This window comes from Macaca nemestrina, chromosome 4 (assembly GCF_043159975.1).
Source record: "Macaca nemestrina isolate mMacNem1 chromosome 4, mMacNem.hap1, whole genome shotgun sequence".
NCBI classification, from domain to species: domain Eukaryota; kingdom Metazoa; phylum Chordata; class Mammalia; order Primates; family Cercopithecidae; genus Macaca; species Macaca nemestrina.
The window spans coordinates 151621691-151647361 of NC_092128.1; the positions used below are offsets into that span (position 1 = coordinate 151621691).

Sequence of the window (25671 nt, forward strand, 5' to 3'; positions counted from 1 at the left end):
TGGGAAAGGGCCCCCCTCTCGAGGCACGGACCCAGCTCCCCACCCTGCAAGGGGCTGCGGTACCCACCGAGATCCCCTGCAAAGCACAGATTCCAAACCCTCCCTCTGGTCACCAAATGTAGCAGCTTTTCGTATTAAAAGACAATGTGAATTGCAAAGGGCTTGCATCAAACCCAGCAACAAAACAGTAAGTATGTGATGAAAACTGTGTCCTGAGCACTGAAAAACAGGCCTGGAGAATGGAAAAGAAAATTGTAAGATGCAGGAAAACAATCTAAAAATAAGGGACAGAACCGGGCAAGAGACCATTTGTTATATTCTCAATTCTACCCTCACTTCCAAGAGCCAAAATACATTACCCGGGAACCTCCGGAGCTGAGTCCTGTCTAAAGATTAATCCTGTCTTCATAGCAGCACATGTGAGCAATGTAAAGTATCCTTATTAAGTAATATTGCTTCGAGGCAGCGGTAACGTCAAGGATGCTCGAGGCGAGGCTGTGGGTAAACACGTTTTCATCAGGAGTGTGACGCAGTCCCCGTGGTCGCCCCTTACAGCAGACCTACTGCAGTCAGGCCGCCCGCAGGGCCGAGGAGGTCTCCATCCAGCATTCTGGGGCTCTGCATTTGCAAACAGCCTTACAATCATGTTTTGTAACTTATTCCAGCGTGAGGAGCGTGCGATTCCGCCCTGAAACATGAGGCGGCACGCTGGTGATTCTAAAGCCTTTTTTAGGGGGCTTTCTCAGAGGGGTGAGGAGGAGCCCAGGATGGACTTGGGGCATCCGCTCTAGAGAGCTCTACAGTTCCTCATCCCGCATGAAGTCACTCAAAGGCAAAGCAGAATGTGAGGCTTCTGAAGCAAAACAGACCTGCACTCCCGCCGGCTCTGAAAGCGAAGGGGAAAATCCTTTCTTCTCCGACGCTTCCCCATGTTCAGTTACGTTTTCATTTTTCCACTGAGGTCTGTTCTTTGTCTCTAACACTGATTTCAAAGCCAAGGAAAAGCTGCCTCCTCCTCCTGAACTCGCTGATTCGCCCAAAGAAGGAATTTCTCTCGAGAGACAGAGGGAGCCCTTAGTGGGGGCTTTTTGGAGAGTCCCAGCTCCCTTGGAGTGTTCCAGGGAGGGCCCTCTTTATGTAGAGAACACAAGAGCATTCGCTGAATGATGCCTCTGATCTTAAACCAGTAAACGGACCCAGGAGCAGGTGGCGGGGCAGGTGGCGAGGCCCAGCTGGACTCAAAACTTCTTGGGGCTCCGGCAGTCTGGAGGGGGCAGGGTGAAGCCCCCGGCCTGGCCCAACTCCACCAAATCCATCCCCTCCCTGCTCGAGAAGCACAGAGCACAGTACCTAGGATCAGGGAACCCTCAGCAACTCAGAAATTCATTCCCACCTTTTTCACTTGGCATGGTTCTTAAATCAAAGAAAAAGGAAATACAAATAAACAGCAAATCCCAAAGAGAACACACCAGACCTCGGGAAGGAAACTGAGGGGCGGCAGGTGTGAGACACACATGGCTCCACCTGCCTGGTCACGGTCCCCCCCGCCCCAGTGTCTTCCTAGGGCTGCCTTGAGGGTCTCTGCATGGGGACCTGACACCAGCGTCTCATTTCACCCAGAGCACGTGGCGCCCTCTAGCGTGAAGCCAGTGGGAGAAGGCTGGGGCGCTGCAGAGCTGTGAGGCCGTACTCGGCCCGATTGGTGAGGGATTAACGTTGAGGTTTTTAGGAATGTAAAGAAAGCAGAAGAGGGACAGTCTATCTGGGTCCCTCAAAGGCATGAGTGACAGATTCCACCCTCAACGGAGGGCAGGTGTCACCGGGAGAACTTCCACGTGGAAAGAAAGACACAAGTGGCTGAGGACGGGCACACACCGGGACACCGGGCACCATGCCCTTGACAGCCAGGTCTCCCTGACCTCCTCCAGCCCTGCAGCTCCGTGGACACTGGGCTGGTGGCAGAAGCTGGCATGGGAGAGGGTGCCCTGAGCCAGCTGCTGCTGTAGCAGCCGGGGGACGCTCAGGCCCTGCTTCCCCACTTCCCAAGGGCCACCAGATGGCCTCGGTGGATGCCTGTGCTCAACCACTTAAGATGTTGTTTTTGGGACTTACCTCCTAGCCAAAGTGGGTGTTTTCTTGTATTTGGTAAACCTGGCAATTATCCAGCAGGAAGCAGAAGACAGAAGCGGGTTACCCAGCCCAGGGGCTCTCAGGGAGCCCCTTTCCGAACAGGGCAAAGCAGGAGAGGCCCTTCCCAAAGCCACCACTGTGACCTGTTTTCATCCGCTGTGGACCGTGCCCCCAGCCCCTGGTGACCAGAGAGCAGGCCCTCAGCCTCTGCCTCTGCAGTGACCCCACAACGGGGCTGGAATCAAGCTACTTTTCTCCCCACATTTCTGCACGTTGCTAGGGTCAGCTCACCCTGGAGAACCCAGAGAAGGTTCTTGGGTCAACCAGACACGGCTCAGGGTCCCAGGCCGCCCAGGCTGGGGGCTGAGGCTCTCCGGGTCCTCCTGGCCTATGCTCTTGCTTCTGCAAAAGCGCCTGGCTGGGAGGCGCTCACTGGGCTGGCTCAGGGCACACCGGGAGGACTTTGTGGCCGGGATGTGCAGCCCTTTTGGGCCCTGTCCCTTCCTGGGCCTCTGGCTACTGGTTCCAAGACAAGCTCTAGCATGAGCCAGGCATGGTACCTGCTCAGATGAGCAAAAACTCTTTCAAAATCTCATGGTTATGAGCCCAGAGCAGTGGATCCAGGACCCAGGCCTCCTCTCCCTGCCCTGCTCTGAGTCTGAGCCGACCCCTAGGACCACGTCCCTTCATCCCTCTTTGCAGTCCCCGCAGAAGCCAGACAGTGAGGACTCCCAAGCGGCAGAACGCAGCCCAGGGATCCTGTGCTCGCCACCTTCCGGCTCCATCCACCACTCCCTTTCCACGCCCTTGGCATTGAAGCAGTAAAATCAGAGAACGCTACCGCTAACAGGAAGAATGTGCTCCATCTCAAAAACCAGGAAAGCAAGTGGGTCAGAGCCAGCCTGAGCGGACCAGGCCAAGAGGCGACCTCACTGTGTGACCAACACGTGGTGCAATCCCGGCACGCGGCGCTCCCTGCAGACATCAGCTTGCACGAGGAGGCCTACTGCAGTGGCCCAGAAGCAAACAGAGCTCCCCCATAAGGGTGGCCACGTGCAGCCCTGGGGGCACACAGTCACCATGGAGGAGAGAGTAGCAGCAGGTGGTCACAGAGGCCCTCTGTGACGGGCGCTCCCGGGAGGGTGCCAGCTCAGGCCACACAGGCACCGGTGTCAGGGAGCCATCTCCAACCACCACACCCCGTTCTCTCAGCCTTGCACGCACACACCAGGCACCACGGAAAGAAAAGGCCCACAGACAACAGCAGGAGGCTTCAGTGTGGTACGGGGCGCAATCTCTCACCCTCCACGGATGGAATTGCACCCAGGATGGCCGGCTGTGTTCATCCCGCCCCCATTTCTCTGAAACCTCACCCAGGGCCACAGGTATGGACTTCCACAAAGAGCTTATTTCTCATGGAAAGGTTAGTGCCATAGAAACGACTCATTTTGGGGGGCTTAGAAAAACAACAGAATGGGAGAAGGAAACTGAATGGGGGTTTTCTCTATCTAGGTGGAAGGAGGGGGCCCACAAAGGTCCTGCACTTGTCCTGGGGGACGGGGACTCTGATGGGGCCACGGGCGACCCCACTCCGCCGCACAGCACGCGTGTCCTCCCGCACTGCCTCGGAATCACTTTGAAAAGCATTCTCCCTTCTTCTCCAGGGAGACACCTGCCCAGCCACCTCCCTCAGACGCCTTCCAGGCGCCTGGGTCCCTCTGTGGCTCTCCCGCCAGGGCCCGGGCGGAGGCTGCTTTGCTGGTGAGACGCTGTGACACAGAGGATGGGCGAGTTCCAAGACCCACTACTCCTCAGGCTCTTCCGGAGCTCTGTGTCGAATCTGTTGCTGTTTCCCCAACAGGACAGCCAGCGCCGGAGCGGCCAGCAAAACTGACAGCTGACCTTTACAGGGATGTACTTCGCATCTCCAAGACACACGGAAGGAATCCTCTTTCCTCCTCGAGCTGGGCTCAGCATTACACAGCTCTGGCTCAATGCCGCTTGATGACAAAAGATCCAGGCGCCACTGGCCGTCTTAATAGAAGTGCAGGAGGGGCTTCCTCAGGGACCTCGGAGCCACCCAACTGCTGGAGCATCCCGTCCTCCGGTTCTCACCGTGTGGCAAACGAAAGCAGTCGCGCTGGCTGGGGCTGGGTGTGGAGGCACAGGCCTGCTCGCCGCTGCTGCTGGGGTGTGGTCTCCCTTCTGCTCACGGACGGACCTGAGCAGTGGCCCAGGAGCAAACAGAGCTCCCCCATGAGGGTGGCCACGTGCCACCTCCCTTCTGCTCATGGTGGGGTCTCCCTTCTGCTCACGGAGGGGCCCTGGAGTTTCAGGCAGGAGAAATGCTTCCAATTTAAAACAGCAGATCAATGTGGGAGTGGCACGGACGCTGTAACTGAGTGAAACAGCAGCTGGAGCAGATGGCATTTGGCACCGTTGGGTCCCGCTGTGGCCGTCAGCACTGGGACGTCGGAGCCACGGGAGAATCTGGGAAGGTCTGGCCTGCAGAGCAGTGGCCCCGACTGTCCCCGGCAGTGCGATGTCTGCGGCTGGCGGATCCAGGTCGATCTTGCATCCTAGGAAGCTTCCACCGCGAACGCCAACCCAGGAAGCCGCTGCTCTTACTTGAAGTTATCAGAGCAGCAGGTTTACTCTTCCAGGGGACTAAACCCAGCGGGAACCCCAGACCTACAGCCAGTCATCAGACCGTCAACAGATGAAATCCTCAAAAATACATGATCCCTTTTGTGTTTGCCTCAGGTGTACAATGAAGTCTGAATTCCAAGTTTAAACAAAGAAAAACTTGGGGTCCGAAGTGAAACCGGACACCCCCCGAGTTAATGCCAACACTTTCTATGTCACGTTCCGGGCAGAGAGGCTGTTAGGCAGTCCATGGCTAGGCAGCTCCTGGCTTCCCCAACAGGCATCCGTCCGGTACCCAGGCCTCCCCGGCAGCCTCGGTGTGTGCCTTGCTGCGTTTCTGTCCCTCCTCCCGGGACAAAGGCAGTTGGCCGTGCAGCGTGGAGCAGAGGGGCTGTCTTGACACATTCCTCGAGATGCTGAGCTCCAACCTCCTCCCCACGCCCAACAGGGAGGCCTGGGGAGAGGAGGTGGTGCCAAGGGAGAAGGAAATGAAAGCAAAGAATTCCCAGAATCATACAATCAGTTGTCTGAACTTGTTTATGTGTTTTTGTTTTAAACCACGGGAGGGCAGGCGATAAAATGGAAAGGGCTGGGTGTGTCCAGGTGCTGCTGATGCCCGCGGGCCGCCATGGGCTGTTCTCCTCCGTCTGTGGGTGCGGCCGCCTGAGCTGCCGTGTCCAGCTTCGGGGTCGCCGCTGGGTGAGTCCCACTCCCCCACATTGCAGGGGATCTCACTCCCCGGTGCCTGGCCCCTGGGGGCCAGCGGCGGCGATCACTCCAGCCGGTGTGGTTGCAGCCCCACTGGGCTCCTCCACCCGGGACCTTTTGACCTCAGGCTCTCCAGTGGAAGAGGCAGAGGCAGAGGCGGTGGTGGCAGTGGCTGGGGTGGTGGTGGCCGTGGCCGCGACGGCTGCTGCTGGCTCCTTGGGCCCCACCTCGCACACCCGGGTGACCACCACTGGCGCGGACGAACTCGCTTGGGTCGCAAGGAGCTGCAGAGGGCTGGTGAGGGCTGGAGTGGAGGAAAAAGAGGGTTACTCTGGGATCTGGTTAGGACCCAGCTATTTTTTTCAAGTCACCTACACAGGGGCTAAGCCGCCGAGCAGGAACTGGAGCTCAGTGCACCCCTGCCAGGCAGGCCAGCTCCCCTTGCTCTGCTCCCTGCGGGCCCTGTGGGCCTTGCCATCCCCTCCCCACCTCATCTGCCCCGTCTCTGCTGGCTCCAGCCTATCAGGTGGAGGCCCCTCTTGTTGCTGTCTGGATCCTGCTGGACATCGATGGCTCGCCCCACTCCTTTACACAGATGCACCGCCCTGAGCCACCCCACTGACACCCTGCCCGATGCCCTTGCACCCCAGCACCCCAACTCTCCTCCTTCCCTCGACCTCCTGCCTCACCCCATGGAGCGTGAGCTCCAGACACTGGGCAGGTCTGGGTTTTCCTTCCACCCTCTTTTCTTTCTCCCTTTTTTTTAAAGGGACAGGGTCTCGCTCAGTCACCCAGGCTGGCATGTAGCAGAGCAATCACAGCCGACTACAGCCTCACCCTCCCGAGCGGGGGCCACAAGTGCACGACACCACACCTGGCTAAGTTTTTGAATCTTACGTAGAGATGGGGTCTTGCTATGTTGCCCGGGCTGGTCTCAAACTCCTGGGCTCAAGCGATCTGCCTGCCTTGGCCTCCCAAGGTGCTGGGATGATAGGTGTGAGCCACAGAGCCCAGCCCCTTCCACCCTCTTTTCTTAGCATTATCCCGGTGCCTGGAGTATAGCAGGTGTGCAATAAACTGAACTGAGTGGAGGATCGGGTGATACTGGGAGAACATTCTCGTGCTGCACTGACTACTGGGAGCCACAGACCTTCGGATGTGGCATGCAGAACAGGGCCAGGGCCTCACCGTAAGCGCTGCCAGCTAAACTGTTCGTGGGAACCGCATGCTTTCCATTCTGAGTGACGGCCCGGACTGGAAGGTGGTGCTGCCCGAGGGTTACAGGTGTGGCGGGCTGCAGGATAGTGACTGTGTGTCCGGGGACCCCGGGGGCCATCTGGCTGGCCACTGTCTGGATGACTCCACCGGCCGCGGGGATTGTGGCAAACGCAATGGTGGGTTTCTCCTCTAGGCCTGCGGGACAGGAACCAAGTCAGCACCACACTGGGCCAACGAGACAATCGATTTCCTCGACGCCTGGGCAACAGGTTGCCAAGTGGGGAAAGGGAGGTCAGCACTGGGAAAAACTTGGTTTGCTAGAGGAAAATCCCACGGGCGAAATAGGTTTGGGAAGAAAACAATTACTAAGGTTTTCGAACAATATTTTACTTAATTTTTGAGACGGGTTTTGTTGCTCTGTCACAGAGGCTGGAGTGCAGCAGAACGATCTCAGCTCACTGCAACCTCTGCCTCCCGGGTTCACGCCATTCTCCTGCCTCAGCCTCCCGAGTAGCTGGGATTACAGGTGCCCGCCACCACAACCGGCTAATTTTTGTATTTTCAGTAGAGATGGGATTTCACCATGTTGGCCAGGCTGGTCTCGATCTCCTGACCTCAAGTGATCCGCCCACCTCGGCCTCCCAAAGTGCTGGGATTACAGGCGTGAGCCACCGCGCCCGGCCTAGAACAGTATTTTAAATACCTTAGCTTTAACTAACCCAAATTTAGCCTGAGAAAGAAAATGTATTACTTGGAATGAAACGATCCTGATTAGAGCTGTAACTTGGCCTTCCCTCACCAAACTGCAGTTTCATTATGGCAACATTGAAATAAACACCACCACGGAGATGAAGTCAAGGGTGGAGAGTGGCGTCAGGGGGTGCTGCCTAACTGAAGGTGTTCCAGAGAGGGGCTTCTGGGGTCAGCTGCGTGTTCAGTGTCTACCCCATCAAGCCCTGGGATTGGATTTCTTTTAGCAATTCAGAACTACTGTTTCCCTAAATGACTTCTAAAGTCTCCTTACGAGGGAGTCGAAAAGAACAGTCTTCCCAGGCTCATTCTTTCTCCTGCAGAAAATACTGAATTCCAAATGCACGCAAGGCCGCAGCACAACTGAATTTAAGGGCAAGGACACAGCTATGTGCATCCGAGGGCCCTATTCAACAAGGAAGGATGCATCTGTGGAGAGTCATGGTTTTTTATTTTTTTTGAGACAGGGCGTTGCTCTGTCACCCAGGCTGGAGTGCACTGGCGCAATCTAACTCATTGCAACCTCCGTCTCCAGGGTTCAAGCGATTCTCCTCCCTCAGCCTCCCGAGTAGCTGGGACTACAGGAGCGCACCATCATGCCTGACTAATTTTTGTATTTTCAGTAGAGACAGGGTTTCAGTACATTGGCCAGGCTGACCTCGAACTCCGGACCTCACGTGATCCACCTGCTTTGGCCTCCCAAAGTGCCAGGATTATAAGCATGAGCCACCCACCCAGCTCATGCTGATTTAAAAGGACAAGGCAGCGGAGGCAGAAGCAGAGAATCATCCTCCTCAAGCCCCAGGCCTAGGCCGATGGCACTGCCTTGCGGATCTGTTGGCCCAGACCACCATGGAGGGTCCTGCGAAGGCTGCCAGCCGCAGCTGCATTACCTCTGGCCTCGCTGCCCAGGTCCAGCACGGCTGCGCCCGCCGCATCATGGGAGCCCCCTGCCGAGCCCTGGCTGGTGAGGATGTATCCGTTGGCCGAGTTGGCGGACGTAGTGACCACCCTGACCATGGTGACGGTGGGGGCCTGCTGCACAACGTGGATAGCGTGGCCCGCGGGCTGCTGTGAGGTTACGATGGAGGCGGGCATGTAGGCCACGGGCTTGGCCACGAGGCTGGACGGTCGGGGAGGCACGGCCATGATCACTGGCTGGGCACTGACGGGGGAGCCTGCATGGAGGGCGGAGAGCAGATGGTGACCCCTCCCGCGCCCCCACGAGCCCCACCCCACCCCACAAGAGGGCTGCCCGCTCCTTACCGGGTGCGCTTTGGGAATACCGGTACTCTGGGACAGAAGCTAACTTGGACCCAAACTCAGGGTCGTGTGGAATGGGGGAGCCCTCCCGAGACAGGCACTCTGGGGTCTGCAGGCCGCTGGAGCGAGGGGACATCAGTCCGGGGTGTGTGGGCGAAGCTGGAGCACTCCTGGAAGAGAGGGAAGGGTCGTGGCAGTCAGCGCCCACGCTGAGGGGCAGGAGGATGTTTCCGAGACACCAGGCATCTCAGTGTCGCCCCCATCACCCGCCCACGCTCCCTGGAACTGTCTCTGTCCTCCCCATTCAGATAGTGAGAAATGCCCCCCTGAAACCTGAACCCAGTGTTTAAAACTCCATTTGAGTGGGGGCTGCATCGGGGGAGGCTCCGTTCCATGGGAGGGGACGGTATCATCTGAGGTGTTGCAGTAAACGCGACAACCTACAGAGTTCACTTCCACCGAGGTCCAGCCACGTGTCCGTGAAAATGGCTCAGGCCTTCTGTGCCAAAAACATAAGCTTCTGTTTGATGGGCACAACCATTACACCATGAAAACTCTACCCCTGAGAGTAAAACGAGCTTTGGGAGCACAACCTTTTCCTGCACAACTAACAGTCCAAGCACGCCCGCTCCCCGCCCGCTCCCCGCCACCATCGACCCAGGCTCTACAATACAGCGTTCCTGCCAGGTGCCACCTGTGAGGGCCTGGCGTGGGCGACTGCAACACAGCCAAGACCCAGGCCTGGAAGCAGTCAGCTTTCTTCTCTGGGACCACCCAACACACACGTGAGGCAGGACATGCAGCCCAGCCACGCCGCTGCACACGCAAAGCAGGAAGATTCAGCATAGACCAGAGAGGCAGGAAGCTGGGACTCACCGGGGCGGCTGGGGTAAGGAGCGAGTCTTTATTTAAATACACACACACACACACACACAGATACACAGACAAACACATACGTACATATATATATAATTTTTTTTTTTTTTTTTTTTTGTAGAGACAGGGGTCTCGCTAGGTTGCCCAGGCTGGTCTTGAACTCCTGGCCTCAAGTGATCCTCCCGCCTCAGCCTCCCAGAGTGCTGGGATTACAGACATGAGCCACCGTGCCTGGCCAGAGTCTTCATCATGTTACAAACATCCTTGGTCACTTTGCATATGCTGTGTCTACCACGGGTGGCTGAGCTGGGCCCTTCCTGGGCTCCATGGGCAGAGGCCCGGGCGCTCCCTCTCCATCCCTCCCCTCCCTGCTGCCCTGTGTAGTCTCTTCCAGACCACTTAGCTCCCCGTCTGTTCCTCATCCAGGGGCCTGGAGGCCTTGACTGCGGATTCCAGCGCACACCGGACTCAATCCCAAACCCATGTGGCCAGGCCGCTCCCCAGTTCTGGAGTCTGCCACGGCTCTAATTCTTACCAAGAGTCCAAATGCCTGTCAGGGCCCTCTCTAATCTCCCCTTCCTCTACCCAGTCACCCCATTTCCTAGGACCTGCCTCCCTTTAAATCCATCCAGGCTCTGGAAGTCAAGCCAGCCTCCTCCCTCTTTGGAAGACACAGCTCTTGCCGTACAGTCCTCAGGGCCCAGAGGGTCTTCCCTCCTTCCACCACCCAAGCAGATTCTATCAGCACAACACCTGCTTCCACAGCTCCAAGGGCGACCTTGAAGATGGACATCTTCAGTGTCATTGAAAATGACATTGGTGGCTATCAGGGGTTCACCCGTGTCCCCCAAAGGAGAAACACTGGCACCCTAACCCCCAGTACTTCAGAACGTGAGCTTATGTGGAGACAGGGTCTAACAGAGGTGATCAAGTCAAAAGGTCATGGTCATTTGAGTGGACCCGAATCCAATGACTGGTGTCCTCATATAAAGGGGAAATGTACCCTGACACACACAGATGGTGCCACTTGAAGATGAAGGCAGAGGGTGGTGTGACACACCCACAGGCGGAGGAGTGCTGGAGACCGTCGGCAGCCAGGGCGGAGGCCTGGGGAGACTCCTCGCAGCCTCAGACGGACCCAGCCCTCCCGACACCTTGTCCCTGGACCTCCAGCCTCCCTGCAGAACTGTGGGACAATCATCAACTGTTCAAACTGCCCAGTATGTGGTACTTGTTTCAACAGCTCTAGCAACTTAATGGTTTAACAAAATTTCTCTTCACGTTCCATTTAAGTGATGTTGTGTTCAGATTGAAGTATCTGAAAATTCATTTCAGGCACAGGGTCTGGCACTGTGATTCTCAGGTGAATGGGGCGTATGGTTAAGGCAGGAATTCAAAAAAGTGTCTGAACATCACTTGGAGCTCAGTTGAAATGCTCAGTTGAAATGCTCCAAATGATGTTCTAACACTTTTTTGAAGTCCTACCTTAACCATACGCCCAGTTCACCTGAGAACCACAAGGCCAGACCCTTGCCTGGAATGAATTTTCAGATATTTCAATCTTTCATCGAATGGTGTTGGAAACAGAATTTTGAAATGGGAAGCACGAGATGCTAACGTGTCCTTCCACTGGGAAGGATTTCCGAGAGTGCCGCTCAGGAGATCTCCTCCCCCACACCTGGGATGGGCTCATCTGAAGCGCAACCTGGGAAGAGCTGCCCAGGCCACTCACAGGAGGTGCTGCTCCTCCAGACTGGGCTCGGCCAAGACCAAGCTGGGCAGGGGAGGCCCTGACCCACCAGGTGGGCAGTGGCGGCTGGGGGAGGGTCTGTCCACCCCGCCTGCAGCAGGGCTGCATTCCCAGCATCTGGGAAAAGCAAAGGCGGTTGTGGGCTCCCCAAGTCATACCCCTCGCCTGTCCCTTCAAATATTCGGCTCTCCCTGGGTCCTCTCACACTGCAACGGAAAGCTCAGTGCCACCGAAAGCACCAAAAGCTGCAGTCCATTTATTCTCAGCCTTAGGAACTGTTCCCATTGCTACACACATTTCCACTTCTAAGAACTAAAATGTGATTTTTCATACAACAGTCAGTGGCTTACTTAGTAACCCTACTATTTTAGGAGTTCTTGGTCCTGAGGTATTCTTTCAAAACAAAAACACGAACAGAAAATGGTGGAGCCTTGAGTGCCAAAACCAGCAGTCACCCCTCAGTACTTGAGGGGAGGGGGTTGCAGGTACCAAATCTGCAGATGCTTATCCAAGTTCCTCGTAGAAATGGTGCCACCTTTGCATACAACCTGTGCACATCCTCCTGTAAGCTTTAAATCATCGCCAGGTTGCTTATAATCCCTAACACACTATGCATGCTATGTAAATAGCTGTTGTAGTGTGTATTGTTTCATTTGTATTACTTTTTTTTTTTTGAGACGGAGTTTTGCTCTTGTCACCCAGGCTGGAGTGCAGTGGTATGTACAATCTCGGCTCACTGCAACTTCCGCCTCCCAGGTTCAAGTGATTCTCCTACCTCAGCCTCCCGAGTAGCTGGAATTACAGGCACCTGCCACCACAACCAGCTAATTTTGTATTTTTTTTAGTAGAGGCAGGGGTTTCACCATGTTGGCTAGGCTGCTCTCAAACTTCTGACCTCAGGTGATCCACCTGCCTTGGCCTCCCAGAGTGCTGGGATTACAGGCGTGAGCCACCACACCAGCCCCTTTTTTTTTTTTAATATTTTGGACCTGTGATCAGTTGCATGCCCGCACGCTGAGCCTGCAGCTATTGCGCCCACAGATCCAGAGGGCAGACTGCATCAGGCATCTCTAAGCTCCGGGGCAGCTCAGCTTTCCTAACAGCTCAAGGACGGCCGCGCAGAGAGCTTTACCTTGAGGACAGAGGCCCGAAGGGGGTGCGGAAGCAGGAGACGCCCCTCTGCCTCCGTTTCCGGAATGCCTGTTCCACGAGCTTGGCTTCAGAGGCGGGGTCTATTCGCCAAAAAGACCCCTTCCCAGGCTCCTCCTGGGAACGTGGGACTTTAATAAAGTAACGGTTCAAAGAGAGGTTGTGTCGGATAGAATTCTGCAGGGAAGCAGAGACATTCACCCGTCACCAGCAAATCAGAAAACGAGTCCCACCCGCCCCAAATCTGCAACAGACGCGGGACCAGGGTGAGGGGGGGGCCGTCCCGCTGTGCAGAGCCCTTGGTGCTGCGCTGACTGGGCCTCATGGGAGCAGCACTGAGGCACAGGGCAGGTCATTCCTATCAAAATTTGACACAGCATCATGACCATTTTACTTTTTTTTTTTTTTTTTTTTTTTAAAGACAGAGTCTCGCTCTGTCGCCCAGGCTGGAGTGCAGTGGCGCAATCTCAGCTCACTGCAAGCTCCGCCTCCTGGGTTCAAGGGATTCTCCTGCCTCAGCCTCCTGAGTAGCTGGGACTATGGGCGTGGGCCACCATGTCTGGTTGATTTTTTGTATTTTTAGTCCAGATGGGGTCTCACACTCTTGGGCTTAAGCAATCCTCCCACCTCGGCCTCCCAAAGTGCTGGGATTACAGGCATGAGCTACTGTGCCTGGCTGCCATTACCATTCTTTACAGAAAAAGGGAAACAGAATGACAGATCCTGGTCCAGGAGCATGTCTGGGACAAAGAAAATACTGGGTCTTGGCCAGGCGCAGTGGCTCACGCCTGTAATCCCAGCACTTTGGGAGGCCAAAGTGGGCAGGATTACCTAAGGTCAGGAGTTTGAGACAGCCTGGGCAATATGGCGAAACCCTGTCTCTACTAAAAATACAAAAAAAAAAAGCCAGGCGTGGTAATGGGCGCCTGCAGTCCCAGCTACTTGGGAGGCTGAAGCAGAAGAATCGCTTGAACCCGGGAGGCAAAGGTTGCAGTGAGCTGAGATCGTGCCACTACACTCCAGCTGGAGCAGCAGAGTGAGATCCTGTCTCAAAAAACAAACAAAACAAAACAAAACAAGTGGATATGCTACACTGACTTTGGAGAAAATACAGGCAAATGCAACATGCATCAGTCATGGCTGGTGTGGACAAAGCTCTTACAATCCCATCCACAATTCAGACATGTAGACGGTTTTATTAACAGTATACGGTGCATTTTTCCAACTTAACATGGGATCGTAAGGCACAGCAAGCACAAAATCTAACAAGGTATAGACCCATCTTCTCAGTTCTGGGGCTCAGAAGAAGAAAACTAATAAAAAAGAGTATTTAGATACAATGGTATCACAGTGCCTTTCAGATGTATCATAGGCCATCTGTGAAAACATCCCTCTTTTATATCTATCTTCTTAGTTTAAAAAATATTTTTTTTCTTTTTAGACACAGGGTCTTTCTCTGTCTCCCAGGCTGGAGTGCAGTGGTGTGATCATAGCTCACTGCAGCCTCCACCTCCTGGGCTCAAGTGATCCTCCCACCTCAGCCTCCGAGTAGCTGGAACCACAGGTGTGCACCACCACACTCAGCTAATTTTTAGTAGAAAAGAGGTTCTATGCTGCCCAGGCTGGTCTTGATCCTCCTCCTGCCTCAGCCTCCCAAAGTGCTAGGGTTCCAGGGATGAGCTCCCTTACCGGCCCTCTTTTCTGTTTTAAGGGAAGCGATGCGCCTGTTAGTTTCACGTTCTAAGGGCCTTCAGAGGTGGTCCAGCCCCAGGGACTTGGCCTCACCTGCCAGCCTTTGTCGGCCGTCCGGTAGTAGGGGTAATGCTTGGTGATGTGGGCGTAGATCCCGCTCAGGGTCAGCTGCCGGTCCTGGGCGGAGGAGATGGCCTGCACGATCAGCTGCGCGTAGGAGAACGGCGGCTTTGACTCGTCCTGCGGAGAGACAGGGCTCACGGGATGAGCTCCAGCAAGGTCCCTGAGTCCACTCCACCCACCTGTCACAGGTGACAGGGAGGAACCTTCCCACAAGACCGTGCATGTCTCGACGGCACCCATCCCGGTGCCCTCCAACTATCCCATTGATGTGCTTGCATTCAACTAGGAATGGCCATTTTTGCCTCGTGGGAAGGAAAACTTTGTTTTTATTATAATTTAATTCTGGAATTTCTCACCTCTTCCACAAATCAATCTGAAAACAGCTGTTGGACAGAAACGAACTAAGACAAAGTTGTAAGGAGAGTGCCATCCTTCTCAAGGGCTGTATGAAGGCTCTGACGCCAGGATGCCAGCAGCAAATGAACAAGGAGCGTAGCGGGAGGGGCCCTTGGTGACGGTGCCACCCCTGTCACCAGCAAATGACCAACGGGGATGATTTGGGCACGAAAAGGAGAAAGCGCCGACAGCTCTACGGCCAGCTGTGGCTCCATTCCCTGTGGGCTGAGACCACCTCAAGCACAGGCCCACAGGCCCTGGGCTGTCTGTGCCGCCCACACTGGGTCACCATGGCCCGATCCTGGTCACCACGTGCATCACGGCTCTGGGTGGGCTCAGACCTTGGGGCTGTCTCCTCCGGACGTGTCTGCCTGCTGCTCCGACGCGGCCTTTGCTGCAAACTCTGCTGCCAGCTGCAGGTCTGAGGTCACGTTCTGCACAAAGCGGTAACTGGAGGAGCCGGCACCACGTGGACTGGCTGGGCAGGAGTTGGGGACGCTGAGGAGAGAGAAGGACACTGTAAGCTCATGGCTCTGAAAAAGCCCTGTGGGGCACAGGGCTTCAGGACCTACCCAGAGGGTGGGGCTGTGGGGAAGAAGCTCGAACTTTCCAATCGTAAGTGCCATCACGCTGCCCGGCCAAGGCCACACAGCGTCAGGGACAAGATGCTGGAGACGGCAGCCAAGTTTCCTTCCAGTGGTGACTCCTGCTCGGGGACTGAGAGTGCTGCAGGCCCTCCTCCTGCCATTGTGCAGGGCCCAGGGCAGCACCTGGTCAGGCAGCTCTGTGCGGGCCCCTCCTCAGCTCCCCCCACGCACACCCCTACAGGACGTGCACCCTACAGGACATGCACCCGGAGCAGGTAGCCTCTGCAGGCTGCTGGCTGCTGCACAGGTGTCCACAAGGTGGCGCTGTGGGAAAAGGCTCAGGCCCAGGACAACCCCGTGCAGTCAGAGGCAGATGCTAGAAAGGGGCTGTGGAGGTGCCATCGCCCCGCAGGATGAAGGCATGGCAGGTGGCTCTCCTGAAGACACCGCCCTCGGGAAGAGACGACCCCTGCAGTTTTGCCCTGAGCTGCTGAGATGCCCCTGCCCTCATCCCCTCTCCCTCCCAGGCTGGAGCAACCCAGGTGGCCGGGAGTGACCGACACCCCCGGCTGCAGGTGAGGCTCTGGGTTGAGGCCGGGACCGTGGGCAGGAGGCTGCGTCCGTCCGGCTGAGGGGTGCGCCCTGGCCTGCTTTCCTAACTCACTCAGGCAGGCTTCAGTTAGCAAACCACAGCGATGTTTTGCTTCTGAAAATGATTTCTATTACAGGTATTCAGAGAAAGCCAATGAGAACACGAAGAGCGGGTGCAAAACCTCCCAAGAGAAAGAGCTCCCACTGTCCTGAGCTCATGGGCACCCACCTGGCCCCGTCCTGGGATGGACCCTGCCCACCTGTGATGCTGACATCCCCCCTCAGCCGCCTTAGAGCCCCCGTGGCGGGCAGGACGCTCCCTGGCTGCACTGCCCTGCAGGCCACCCAGAACCATCCAGAAGGTCCATTCTCCTCCTCCTGCCTTGCTGCCCCTTCCTCTGCCTGGAACATCCTTCCCCAACTGTCCAGGCACAAGACTCAGATCTCCAAACCTCAGGCTAAGCAGGAGCCCCCCTCGGCGCAGGTGGGGCTCAAGAAACATTTTTTGGATGGAGCAGGGGGATGAATGAAAAAAACTCCTGTGGCTGAGAAAAACCTGGCAGCTGACATTAATGAGCAGTTCAGGCCTGGGGCATTTTCAGGAATGACTCAGTGTCACCCTCATGGAACGTTAAGGACTCTGATCTGGAATTCCTGTTCTCTCTTCCAACAGGCTCCCCAAATACGGCAGAGATAGGTAAGTTCCGCACATGTCGAAACTTAAATGAACACCCACAAATGGCTCGATAGAGGTAGCAACGGTCAAAAGGAAACTTTTTCTGAATTTAGTTCTGAACCCAAAATACAAAACCCAAGCTTACAAGAAGGTGAGAAGGGGAGAGAAAGGTTTTGACTGAGAACAGCACACAGCCCCCAAAATCAGCTTTGTCAAGGGCCTCTGGGAACCAAATGCCTCCCTGCTGAGGCAGGACGGCCTCATGGCTGGAGGGGCTGCAGACCGCGCCTGTGCACCTAGTCCCAGACCCAAAGCTACTGGATATCCCCCTGGGACTCAGCAGGAAGAACTGAAATGTCAGGCCTTGCTGGGACCACTGAGCCGAGATGTCACTCAGATACACTCTGATCTCCAGCCATAGGCTGGGGAATGGCCAATCAGCTCGGAAAATCTTGTCCGAGGCCCATGAGGTGGCAGGCTTCTGGATCCTTCCTGAGGACCAATGAGGGGCACCCCCCCCCCGCCACTCCACAACAAACAGTGATGGCCCAGCACGGGTGGCAGGGACCCGTTCCTGTTCCCAACAGTTATTTTGCAAAAGATCCTAGAAAATTCATGTCTGCCAGGCGCGGTGGCTCATGCCTGAAAGCCCAGCAATTTGGGAGGCCGAGGCGGGAGGATCGCTTGAGCCCAGATGGTCGAAACTAGCCTGGGCAACATAGTGACACCCCCATCTCTACAAAAAATTTACAATCAGCCAGGTGTGGTGCTGTGCACCTGTAGTCTCAGCAACTCAGGAGGCTGAGGCAGGAGGACTGCTTGAGCCCAGGAGCTTGAGGCGACAGTGAGCTATAATTGTGCCACTGCACTCCAGCAGAACAAGACCCTGTCTCTAAAAATAAATAAATAAATGAAGTTTTAAAATTTTAAAAATTAGCTGGGCATGGCAGTGCACACCTGCAGTTCCAGCTATTCAGGAGGCTGAGGCAGGAAGATGGCTTGAGCCTAGGAGGTCGAGGCTGCAGTGAGCTATGATCACACCACTGCACTCTAGCCTGGGCAACAGAGTAAGACCCTATCTCAAAAAACAAACAAAAAACCTCACGGAGTAAAACCCACAGGAAAGGCTGTCATTCCCCAGATAATAATTTCAAGTGGAAATAATACAGGTTGGCAAAACCTGGCTCAAACACAGGGAAGAGAGGAGGGGGGTCTCTCCACCACGTTCCCCAGCACCGGACCCGGCCTGGGCTGCCGGATCCTGGTGTCATTCCAGCTGGGAAAGGTACGTCGCCGCTAAGGGCTGGTAAAGTGCTCTGGGGGAAGACAGGTCCGAGGGTGCCCGGCCGAGGTGGGATGGGACACCCAGCTCCAAAGCCAGGGGCCTTGGAGCCGTCTGGGAAACTAATCAAGACATCTCGTGTCTGATGCCAAGAGTCCACGGAAACACTCCCTTAGCAATCTAAAGAAAATGCTGGGCCAGGTGTGGTGGCTCACGCCTGTAATCCCAGCACTTTGGAAGGCCGAGGAGGGTGGATCACGAGGTCAGGAGATGGAGATCATCCTGGCTAACACGGTGAAACCCTGTCTCTACTAAAAAATACAAAAAATTAGCCAGGTGTGGTGGCAGGCGCTTGCAGTCCCAGTTGCTCAGGAGGCTGAGGCAGGAGAATGGTGTGAATCTGGGAGTCGGAGTTTGCAGTGAGCTGAGATTGCGCCACTGCACTCCAGTCTGGGCAACAGAGTGAGTCTCCGTCTCCCCCCGCAAAAAAAAAAAAAAAAAAAAAAAAAAAATGCTGAATGCCAGGCACAGTGGCTCACGCCTGTAATCCCAGCACTTTGGGGGGCTGAGCCAGGCAGATCACCTGAGGTGAGGAGTTCGAGACCAACCTGATCAACATGGAGAAATCCTGTCTCTACTAAAAATGCAAAATCAGCCGGAAGTGGTGGTGCACACCTGTAATCCCAGCTACTTGGGAGGCTGAGGTAGGAGAATCACTTGAACCTGGGAGGCAGAGGTTGCGGTGGGCCGAGATTGCGCCATTGCACTCCAGCCTGGGCAACAAGAGCGAAACTCCGTCTCAAAAAAAAAAAAAAAAAAAGAATGCTGAAAATGACGGCATACACATGCACACGTTTCCTCCTGCGGGAATGAGAGAGAGCAGAAAGTTGAGGGGACCCCACTGCTCCCCGACAGGGACCCCCAGCTCAATTCTAGGAAACAGGGAATCACTCGCTCTGGGGTAAGTACCCCAGGCCTCAGTCAGGCACCCCCAGTCCCTAGCTGCCTGGGTGTGGGACGCAGAGGTTGGACAGCGACAGCCCACAGATGTCGCGGGAATCAAATGCCTGTGCCCCCGATTGGAGGCTGAGAGTGGGAAGAAGCACAGTAAGCAGCTCACCCCTAGGCCCCGATTTTGCTTCCTTTATAGGGAGGACAATTCCCAAGGGCCTAGAAGGCGCCTCTGGGACCACCCAGGACACGCCAGTGCAGGGAGACTGGAAAGGAATGGATGGGCTGTGGGACACACGGGTCGCTGGGTTGCGTTATCATGAGAAGTCACGCCGAGAAAGGCAAATCCAACGACAGACCTAAAGCCACCTCTGGAGCTGCCAGCTGGTGGGCTCTGTCCCCAGAGCCCAACACAAGCCTTCCCTGGGGCACAGGGCTGTGGTCCTTCCAGTCCACCCTCAATGCCCTTGGCTCTACGCTGAGGTGGAGGCCACCCTGAGAGGCCTGGGGTCGGGACCGTTATCGCTTCTGGCAGGCCCAGAGAGGGCAGTGCTCTGTCAGAAGGGACCTGATCCCTCCTGAAGCCCTAGAGACACAGATGGGACCCGTCTGGAGGGGCTGGAGGAAGGGGCTGGGACGGAGCCTTGTGGGCAGTGGAGGGGCAAGAAGGCCGCAGGGGTCTGCGATGTCCTTTATGTCCCAAGGCAGCACCTGAAGCCTCCTGGGGGAACCTCCCTGCAGAGGAGAATGCTCGGGGTCCCTGTCCCAGCCCCTGCTCCAACACTAGCCACTCTAAGAGGGTTTTTAGGACCTCGCTGTTAAACAGAACAGCCGGCCAAGGCACATCTGTGGATTGACGAAGCTTCTAACAGGTGGGACATGGTGCAAAAGAGAAGAGAAGAGGGACCCAGGGCAACTTATGGGAGCCCGGGAGGAGACGAGACGTGGTTCCCGTCCCTAGGGAGGTAACGACGCCATCTCTGTAAGACAGTGAGAGCAGCACGCAAAGCACACCTGCAGAGCAAGAACATACTCTCAAAAAATAAGAATTCAAAAGAGGAGAAATACAAATCCAAGAAAGGGTGGAAGGAGAGACTGGAGAAAATCTCCCGGAAAGTAGAGACAGAAAGGAAAGGAGAGGCATGAGAGACTCAGCTCAGAGGCCTGCAGGCACAGCCAGTCCCAAAAGTGTGGACAGGAACCAGGGGTCCAGGTGAGGTGGCTCACACCTGTAATCCCGGCACTTTGGGAGGCTGAGGTAGGCAGATCACTTGAGCACAGGAGTTCAAGACCAGGCTGGGCAACGCGGCAAAACCCCATCTCTACAAAAAATACAAAAATTAGCCGGGCGTGGTGGTGCACACCTGTAGTCCCTGCTACTCAGGATGCTGAGGCAGGAGGCTCGCTTGAGCCTAGAAGTACCAGCCTGGGCAACAAAGTGAGACCTTGTCTCTTAAATAAGTAAATAAATGCAAAGTCTCTCTCCTGTGCCCTTTCCCAGGAAGCGACTGGAGGATGTACTCTAGTAAAACAAAGGAACCAATCAGGAAAGAGGAAGACGTGGGAGTCAGGAAACAGCCCTCTCTCCACCACCACCTCCCGAGGGGATTCCCAGGATGATGGAGAAGATGATCCTGTGGTGAGAGGGGCCCCAGAGGAAGGCCTTCACAGTAAAGGGAGAAAGGGCCATTATTAACTCCAAGAGCGGGGGGAGTGTGACGGAAATAAGCCAAAAGTACAAGGAAGGAAATGGCTAAGTGTTACAATCACTACACAGTTCTAATACAGAAAATGCTAACACTAGGTAAACCAAACATGGTGATGTAACTTTACTGGGATGGGGAGGGAGGAAGCTAAATCCTTAATTTCCATATAGGAAGCTCATGTGTAATATCTACCATGGAAAAACCAAGAGACAGTCACGTACAAATACGACTCAGAGACAGAAGACAGAAGGGCTCAGCTCTGGAGAGTGTCTTGTGGGGGGATTCTCACTTTCTGAAGTGTTTGCATTTTGCAAGATGCAGATAGATAGTCAGATAGATAGATAGATAGTCTCTTCGTAATCTGAAAAAACAAATAAATAGGGAAAGAAAATTTTCAGAGGCGAATTCCTAGAACGATCTTAAAGAATGTGTTCCTTTAAGATAAATCTGACATTGTAAAATGCTGGGAAGCTATTTTTAAAAATTAACTAGTGGATCACTCCCGTAGTCACGGCTGAGGTGGGAGGATCGCTTGAGTCCAGGAGGTCGAGGCTGCAGCGAGCCATGACCGCAGCACTGCACTCCAGCCTGGGTGGCAGAACAAGACTCTGCTTCAAAACAAAACAAAACAATAACAACAAAACAGGTCCATGCTCGTAATCTTGGCACTTTGGGAGGTCAAGGTGGGAAGACTGCTTGAGGCCAAGAGTTCAGGATCAGCCTGGGCAACAAAGCAAGACAGCATCTCAACAAAAATAAAAAATGAGCTGGGTTGTGTGTGGTGGTGGGTGCCCGTAGTCCCATCTACTCAGGAGGCTGAAGTGGGAGGATGGCTTGAGCCCCGGAGGTCGAGGTTGCAATGAGCTGTGACTGTGCCACTGCACTCCAGCCTGGGCAACAGAGTGAGAGACCCTGTCTCAAAAAACAAACAAAGAGAAACAAAATCAACCCCCCAAACCCAAATTGGAACCACCATTAAAAATAATAATTTTAAAAATAAAATTAACTTGTTTCTGAAGTGCATTTTGCTCCGGTGAGAACAGCCAGCATGGTGGCCTGAACAGGAGCGGCTCTCATGTGAGGCATAGACCTCACAGAGCTGTGTGGGTGCTTGAGAGGCGGCCCTGCAGCTAGGCAGGTTCTGGGGTCAGCTCCACGTCTGCAGGCGCCTCCTGCTTCCCCCGAGGCTCATGGAACCCGGGAAGGGCTGTCCTCGTGCGTCACGTGCCTGCACAGAAGCTGTGCAACAGACCTACTCCACACAAGCCACTAGGCGGGCGCTAGGGCCCTCCCTGAGATTGCAGGAAAGGCGGGGGTGGGGATGTCCTTTCAACAGATTGGGACAAACACAAGGACGTCCCCACCAAGCTTCATTCCGAACTCCCAACACTTTAGCACCAAAGTCACCCCTCGAAGGGATCTAGGCAGGAGGGAAAAATTAAAGGAAGACAGAAAGTCCCAACCTTCCCCTGTGGAGGAAGCAACAGTTACTTCCCCAGAGTTCTCAGCTGGGAAAAGACGTAAGAGGGTGGGGTGGGCTGGGGAGGGGCAGCAGAGCCTACGGGGACAGGGACAGGGAGACAAGGGAAGAGGGACCCTCGTTAGATTTGCAAATGCTGGCACAGCCAGCCCGGATCAGCCACGCAGGATTCCCGCTAGGGGTGACTCACACCTTCACACCACAATCCTCCTGCAGACCTGCTGAAAACACAGGGAAGGCTGCAGCCACAAACTGATGTTTTTTAATTATTATTTTTTTGAGACAGGGTCTTGCTCTGTTGCCCAGGTTGGAGTGCAGCGGTGACATCATAGTTCGCTGCAGCCTCCAACTGCTGGGCTCAAGTGATCCTCCTGCCTCAGCCTCCCGAGTAGCTGGGTCTATAGGCGTGAGCCACTGCACCTGGCTAATTAAAAGAATTTTTTTTTTTTTAGAGATAGGGTCTCACTATGTTGCCCAGACTTGTCTGGAACTCTTGGCCTCAAGCAATCCTCCTGCCTCAGCCTCCCAAAGTGCTGGGATTCCAGGCGTGAGCCACTACGCCCAGCCAACCAGAAACTTTGAAACAGATGAATCACCCTGCAGGAAGGAACCAAAGTTTGTCAGAAAAAGGAGAGTATTTCTAACGTAGATCCAATAACTCCAAACACAAAAGACCTCTAACTTTACAAAACAACATAAACCAAGTTAGGACTGAATGGTATCTAGTAGTAAGGCAGAACTGTGTAAAGATCATGATTAAAACGGAAAGATTTCTGAAGTCAGTTGCTGCATTTCTACTGTATATTTACATACTGCTGACCTTCGCCGAATTGTACAACTTACTTTCATTTTTGATCTCCACGTTGGAGACATCAGGAAAAGCCTTAAGAGAAACAGCTCCTGAAGTACTGCCCTCATGAGCAGAAACAGTCCCTCTCTGTGCAATGTCCTTTCACTGAATTTCAGCAGTTTTCTTAAAACTCTCCCTCTAAGGAACACTTTTTAGACTGGTGTCTGTTTAGTAGAACCTAGAAAATGATTAACTACTTTAATTCTTTCCTTAAATACTTCAATTCCTTCCTAAAAACACTTTTTTTTTTTTTTTTTTTTTTTTTTTTTTTTTTTTTTGAGATGCAGCCTCGCTCTGCCACCCAGTCTGGAGCGCAGTGGTGCGACCTTGGTTCACTGCAACCTCTGCCTCCTAGGTGCAAGCAATTCTCCCGTCTCAGCCTCCCAGGTAGCTTGGATCACACACCTGGCTAATTTTTGTATTTTTAGTAGAGACAGGGTTTCACCATGTTGACCCCAGGCTTGTCTCGAACTCCTGACCTCAGGTGATCTGCCTGCCTCGGCCTCCCAAAGTGCTGGGATTACAGGCCTGAGCCACCCTGCCTGGCCTGTAAAAACTCTTCTTAGCAAAAAGGAAAGAAAGGTCAAACTTCTGCTAAAGATAGCAGAATTTATTTCAAAGAGAGTTCATTCATTTTCTGGGTGGAGTACTTCAGGGCAGAAAAAAATAAATCAGAAAAGAACACACACGTACACACAAAACCACACACCCACACCCACACACCCACCCATCCTGGGAAAAGGAGCAAGGGCCTTCGAGAGCAAAGCAGGAGGAACGGAAAGGAAGGAGGGAGGGTGGGGCGGGGGGCGGGGGCAGGGGCAGCTGATCAGGGAGGCCCCCCAGGAAAAAGCCGCTCCCAAGCCACTCCCGACTCCTGGGAATGAGGGGCTCTGGGCGAGCCCGGCCTACACCAAGGCAGCCACTCCACGGCCAATGAGGACTGGCGAGGCGAATGCACACCAAATTAGGAAGGCAGGCACCGCGGGGGCGGGGCGGCACCGGGAGGGGACAGCCTTGCAGGCAGCCAGCTCTCCAGGCCTGGCCCCGCTCCCACCTCCGGATCTGTTAGGGAGCCAGCCAGAGAGGAGAGTGGGGAGGGGGCAGGGAAGGGCAGGGAGTGTTTGTAAACACGCCGGCTCCACCCTACAGCAGAAACTCAAACTGAAAAGTATCTTGGCAGGCAAAACCTCAAGGGCCTCTGAGGTTTCTAAACACTCAATTGAATTCCACGGTGCTAAGATAAACGGATGTAAACAGAGAGGCTTTTATTGTAACAATGGAAGGCCAAAAAGCCAGACAGCCAGTCCCTAACTTACTACTTTCTCCGCACAGAATTCCCCCTAACAGGAATCCGGTCTTTGCACAGGGCGGTTTCAAAGAGCAGGACTGGGCGGAAGGAGGGGAACGGGGTGGCCCCCCACCTTCCCGGCTCCCGCAGCAAGATCAGGGCGGGTGCAGGCCCAGGGAGCTGCTCGCATCGCCCATGGGGACTGGCGGTCACAGGAGGCCGCCACCCAGCTTCTCAGAACAGCTCCAGCCGCAAGAGCTTCAGGTGCTCAGTACGAAATTTCTTCACTCCCAGCTATAAAAAAGAACGAAATCTTGGCCTGGGCAGCAACGCGAGGGAGCTGGAGGCCCTTGTCCCAAGTGAACTCACTCAGAAACAATACCGCACAGCGCCTGTTCTTGCTTATAAGCAGGGGCTGAATGCTGGGTACCCAGGAAGAGGAAGATGGAAACAAGAAACTGGGACTCCAAAGCGGGGAGGCGGGAGAGGGTGAGGGGTGAAAGATGACCTAGGGGGTACGCATTCACCCTTTGGGTAATAGGCACCCTAGAAGCCCAATCCCCAACAGTATGTAATATACCCATGTCACGAACATGCATATGTACCCCCTGAAGCTAAGATAAAATAAACAGTATTTTCTCTGCCCTAGTTTAAAAAACAGGTATCGCTTATTAACTCCTTTGCAAACCACGACCTCTCTTGTCATACAAATGCGACTTTAATGTGCAAATTTGGATTAACACTGGGAAATAGTCCCCTCCTGGAGCAAACCAAAACATTTTTCTTTCTTTCAATATGGTGAAACTCCGTCTCCACTAAAAATACAAAAAAAAATTAGCTGGGCTTGGTGGCGTGTGCCTGTAATCCCACCTACTCTCGAGGCTGAGGCAGGGGAATTGCTTGAACCAGGGAGGTGGAGGTTGCAGTGAGCCGAGATCACACCACTGCACTCCAGCCTAGGTGACAGAGCCTAGGTGACAGAGCAAGACTCTGTCTCAAAAAATAAAATAAAAATAAAATAAAATAAAGCTTCTCTTTAGCTGGATTACAACCTGCTGATTAATAACCCACTGCCAGGCTAAGGCAGGGGCGCTGGCCTAGCCCTTCCCCAGGAGCCCCGGATCGCTGCCTGGCCTGCTTCTCTCTGGACCTGAGGCCTTTGCTGCCCACCCCAAAAGCAGCAGGAGCAGCCTCTTCTGGGGTGAGCTCCCAGCAGCACATGAGCTGGTCTTGGCCACCGTTTCTACAGTGCCTTTAAGGTGGTATTAGGTAAAGACTTAAGGATATATGCGGTGCTCAACTGCTTCCTTCAGATACAATTCCCGTAACATTCAATTCACCATTTATTCATTTACTTAGAGATGGAGTCTCGCTCTGTCGCCCAGGCTGGAGGGCAGTCGTGCAATCTCAGCTCACTGCAACCTCTGCCTCCTGGGTTCAAGCCTGGAGAATCTGCCTCTGCCTCCCAAGTAGCTGGGATTACAGGTGTGTGGCACCATGCCCAGCTGATTTTTGTATTTGTAGTAGAGACGGGGTTTCACCATGTTGCTCAGGCTGGT

At 54.5% G+C, this 25671-nt stretch overlaps 1 protein-coding gene across 1 annotated transcript in view; it reads right to left on the reverse strand.

Annotated features, from left to right (window-relative positions):
- Positions 1-5294: 5294 nt before the first annotated feature.
- Positions 5295-25671, reverse strand: part of LOC105483482 (forkhead box K1) — an 82657-nt gene continuing 62280 nt past the window's right edge. The window contains exons 3-9 of the mRNA XM_071095414.1: positions 15043-15199; positions 14276-14422; positions 12474-12667; positions 8719-8885; positions 8346-8630; positions 6673-6897; positions 5295-5788 (exon numbers count right to left, since the gene is read on the reverse strand). Coding sequence (XP_070951515.1) covers positions 5508-5788; positions 6673-6897; positions 8346-8630; positions 8719-8885; positions 12474-12667; positions 14276-14422; positions 15043-15199 — 1456 coding nt within the window. The 3' untranslated portion in view covers positions 5295-5507. The remainder of the gene's footprint in view (positions 5789-6672; positions 6898-8345; positions 8631-8718; positions 8886-12473; positions 12668-14275; positions 14423-15042; positions 15200-25671) is intronic.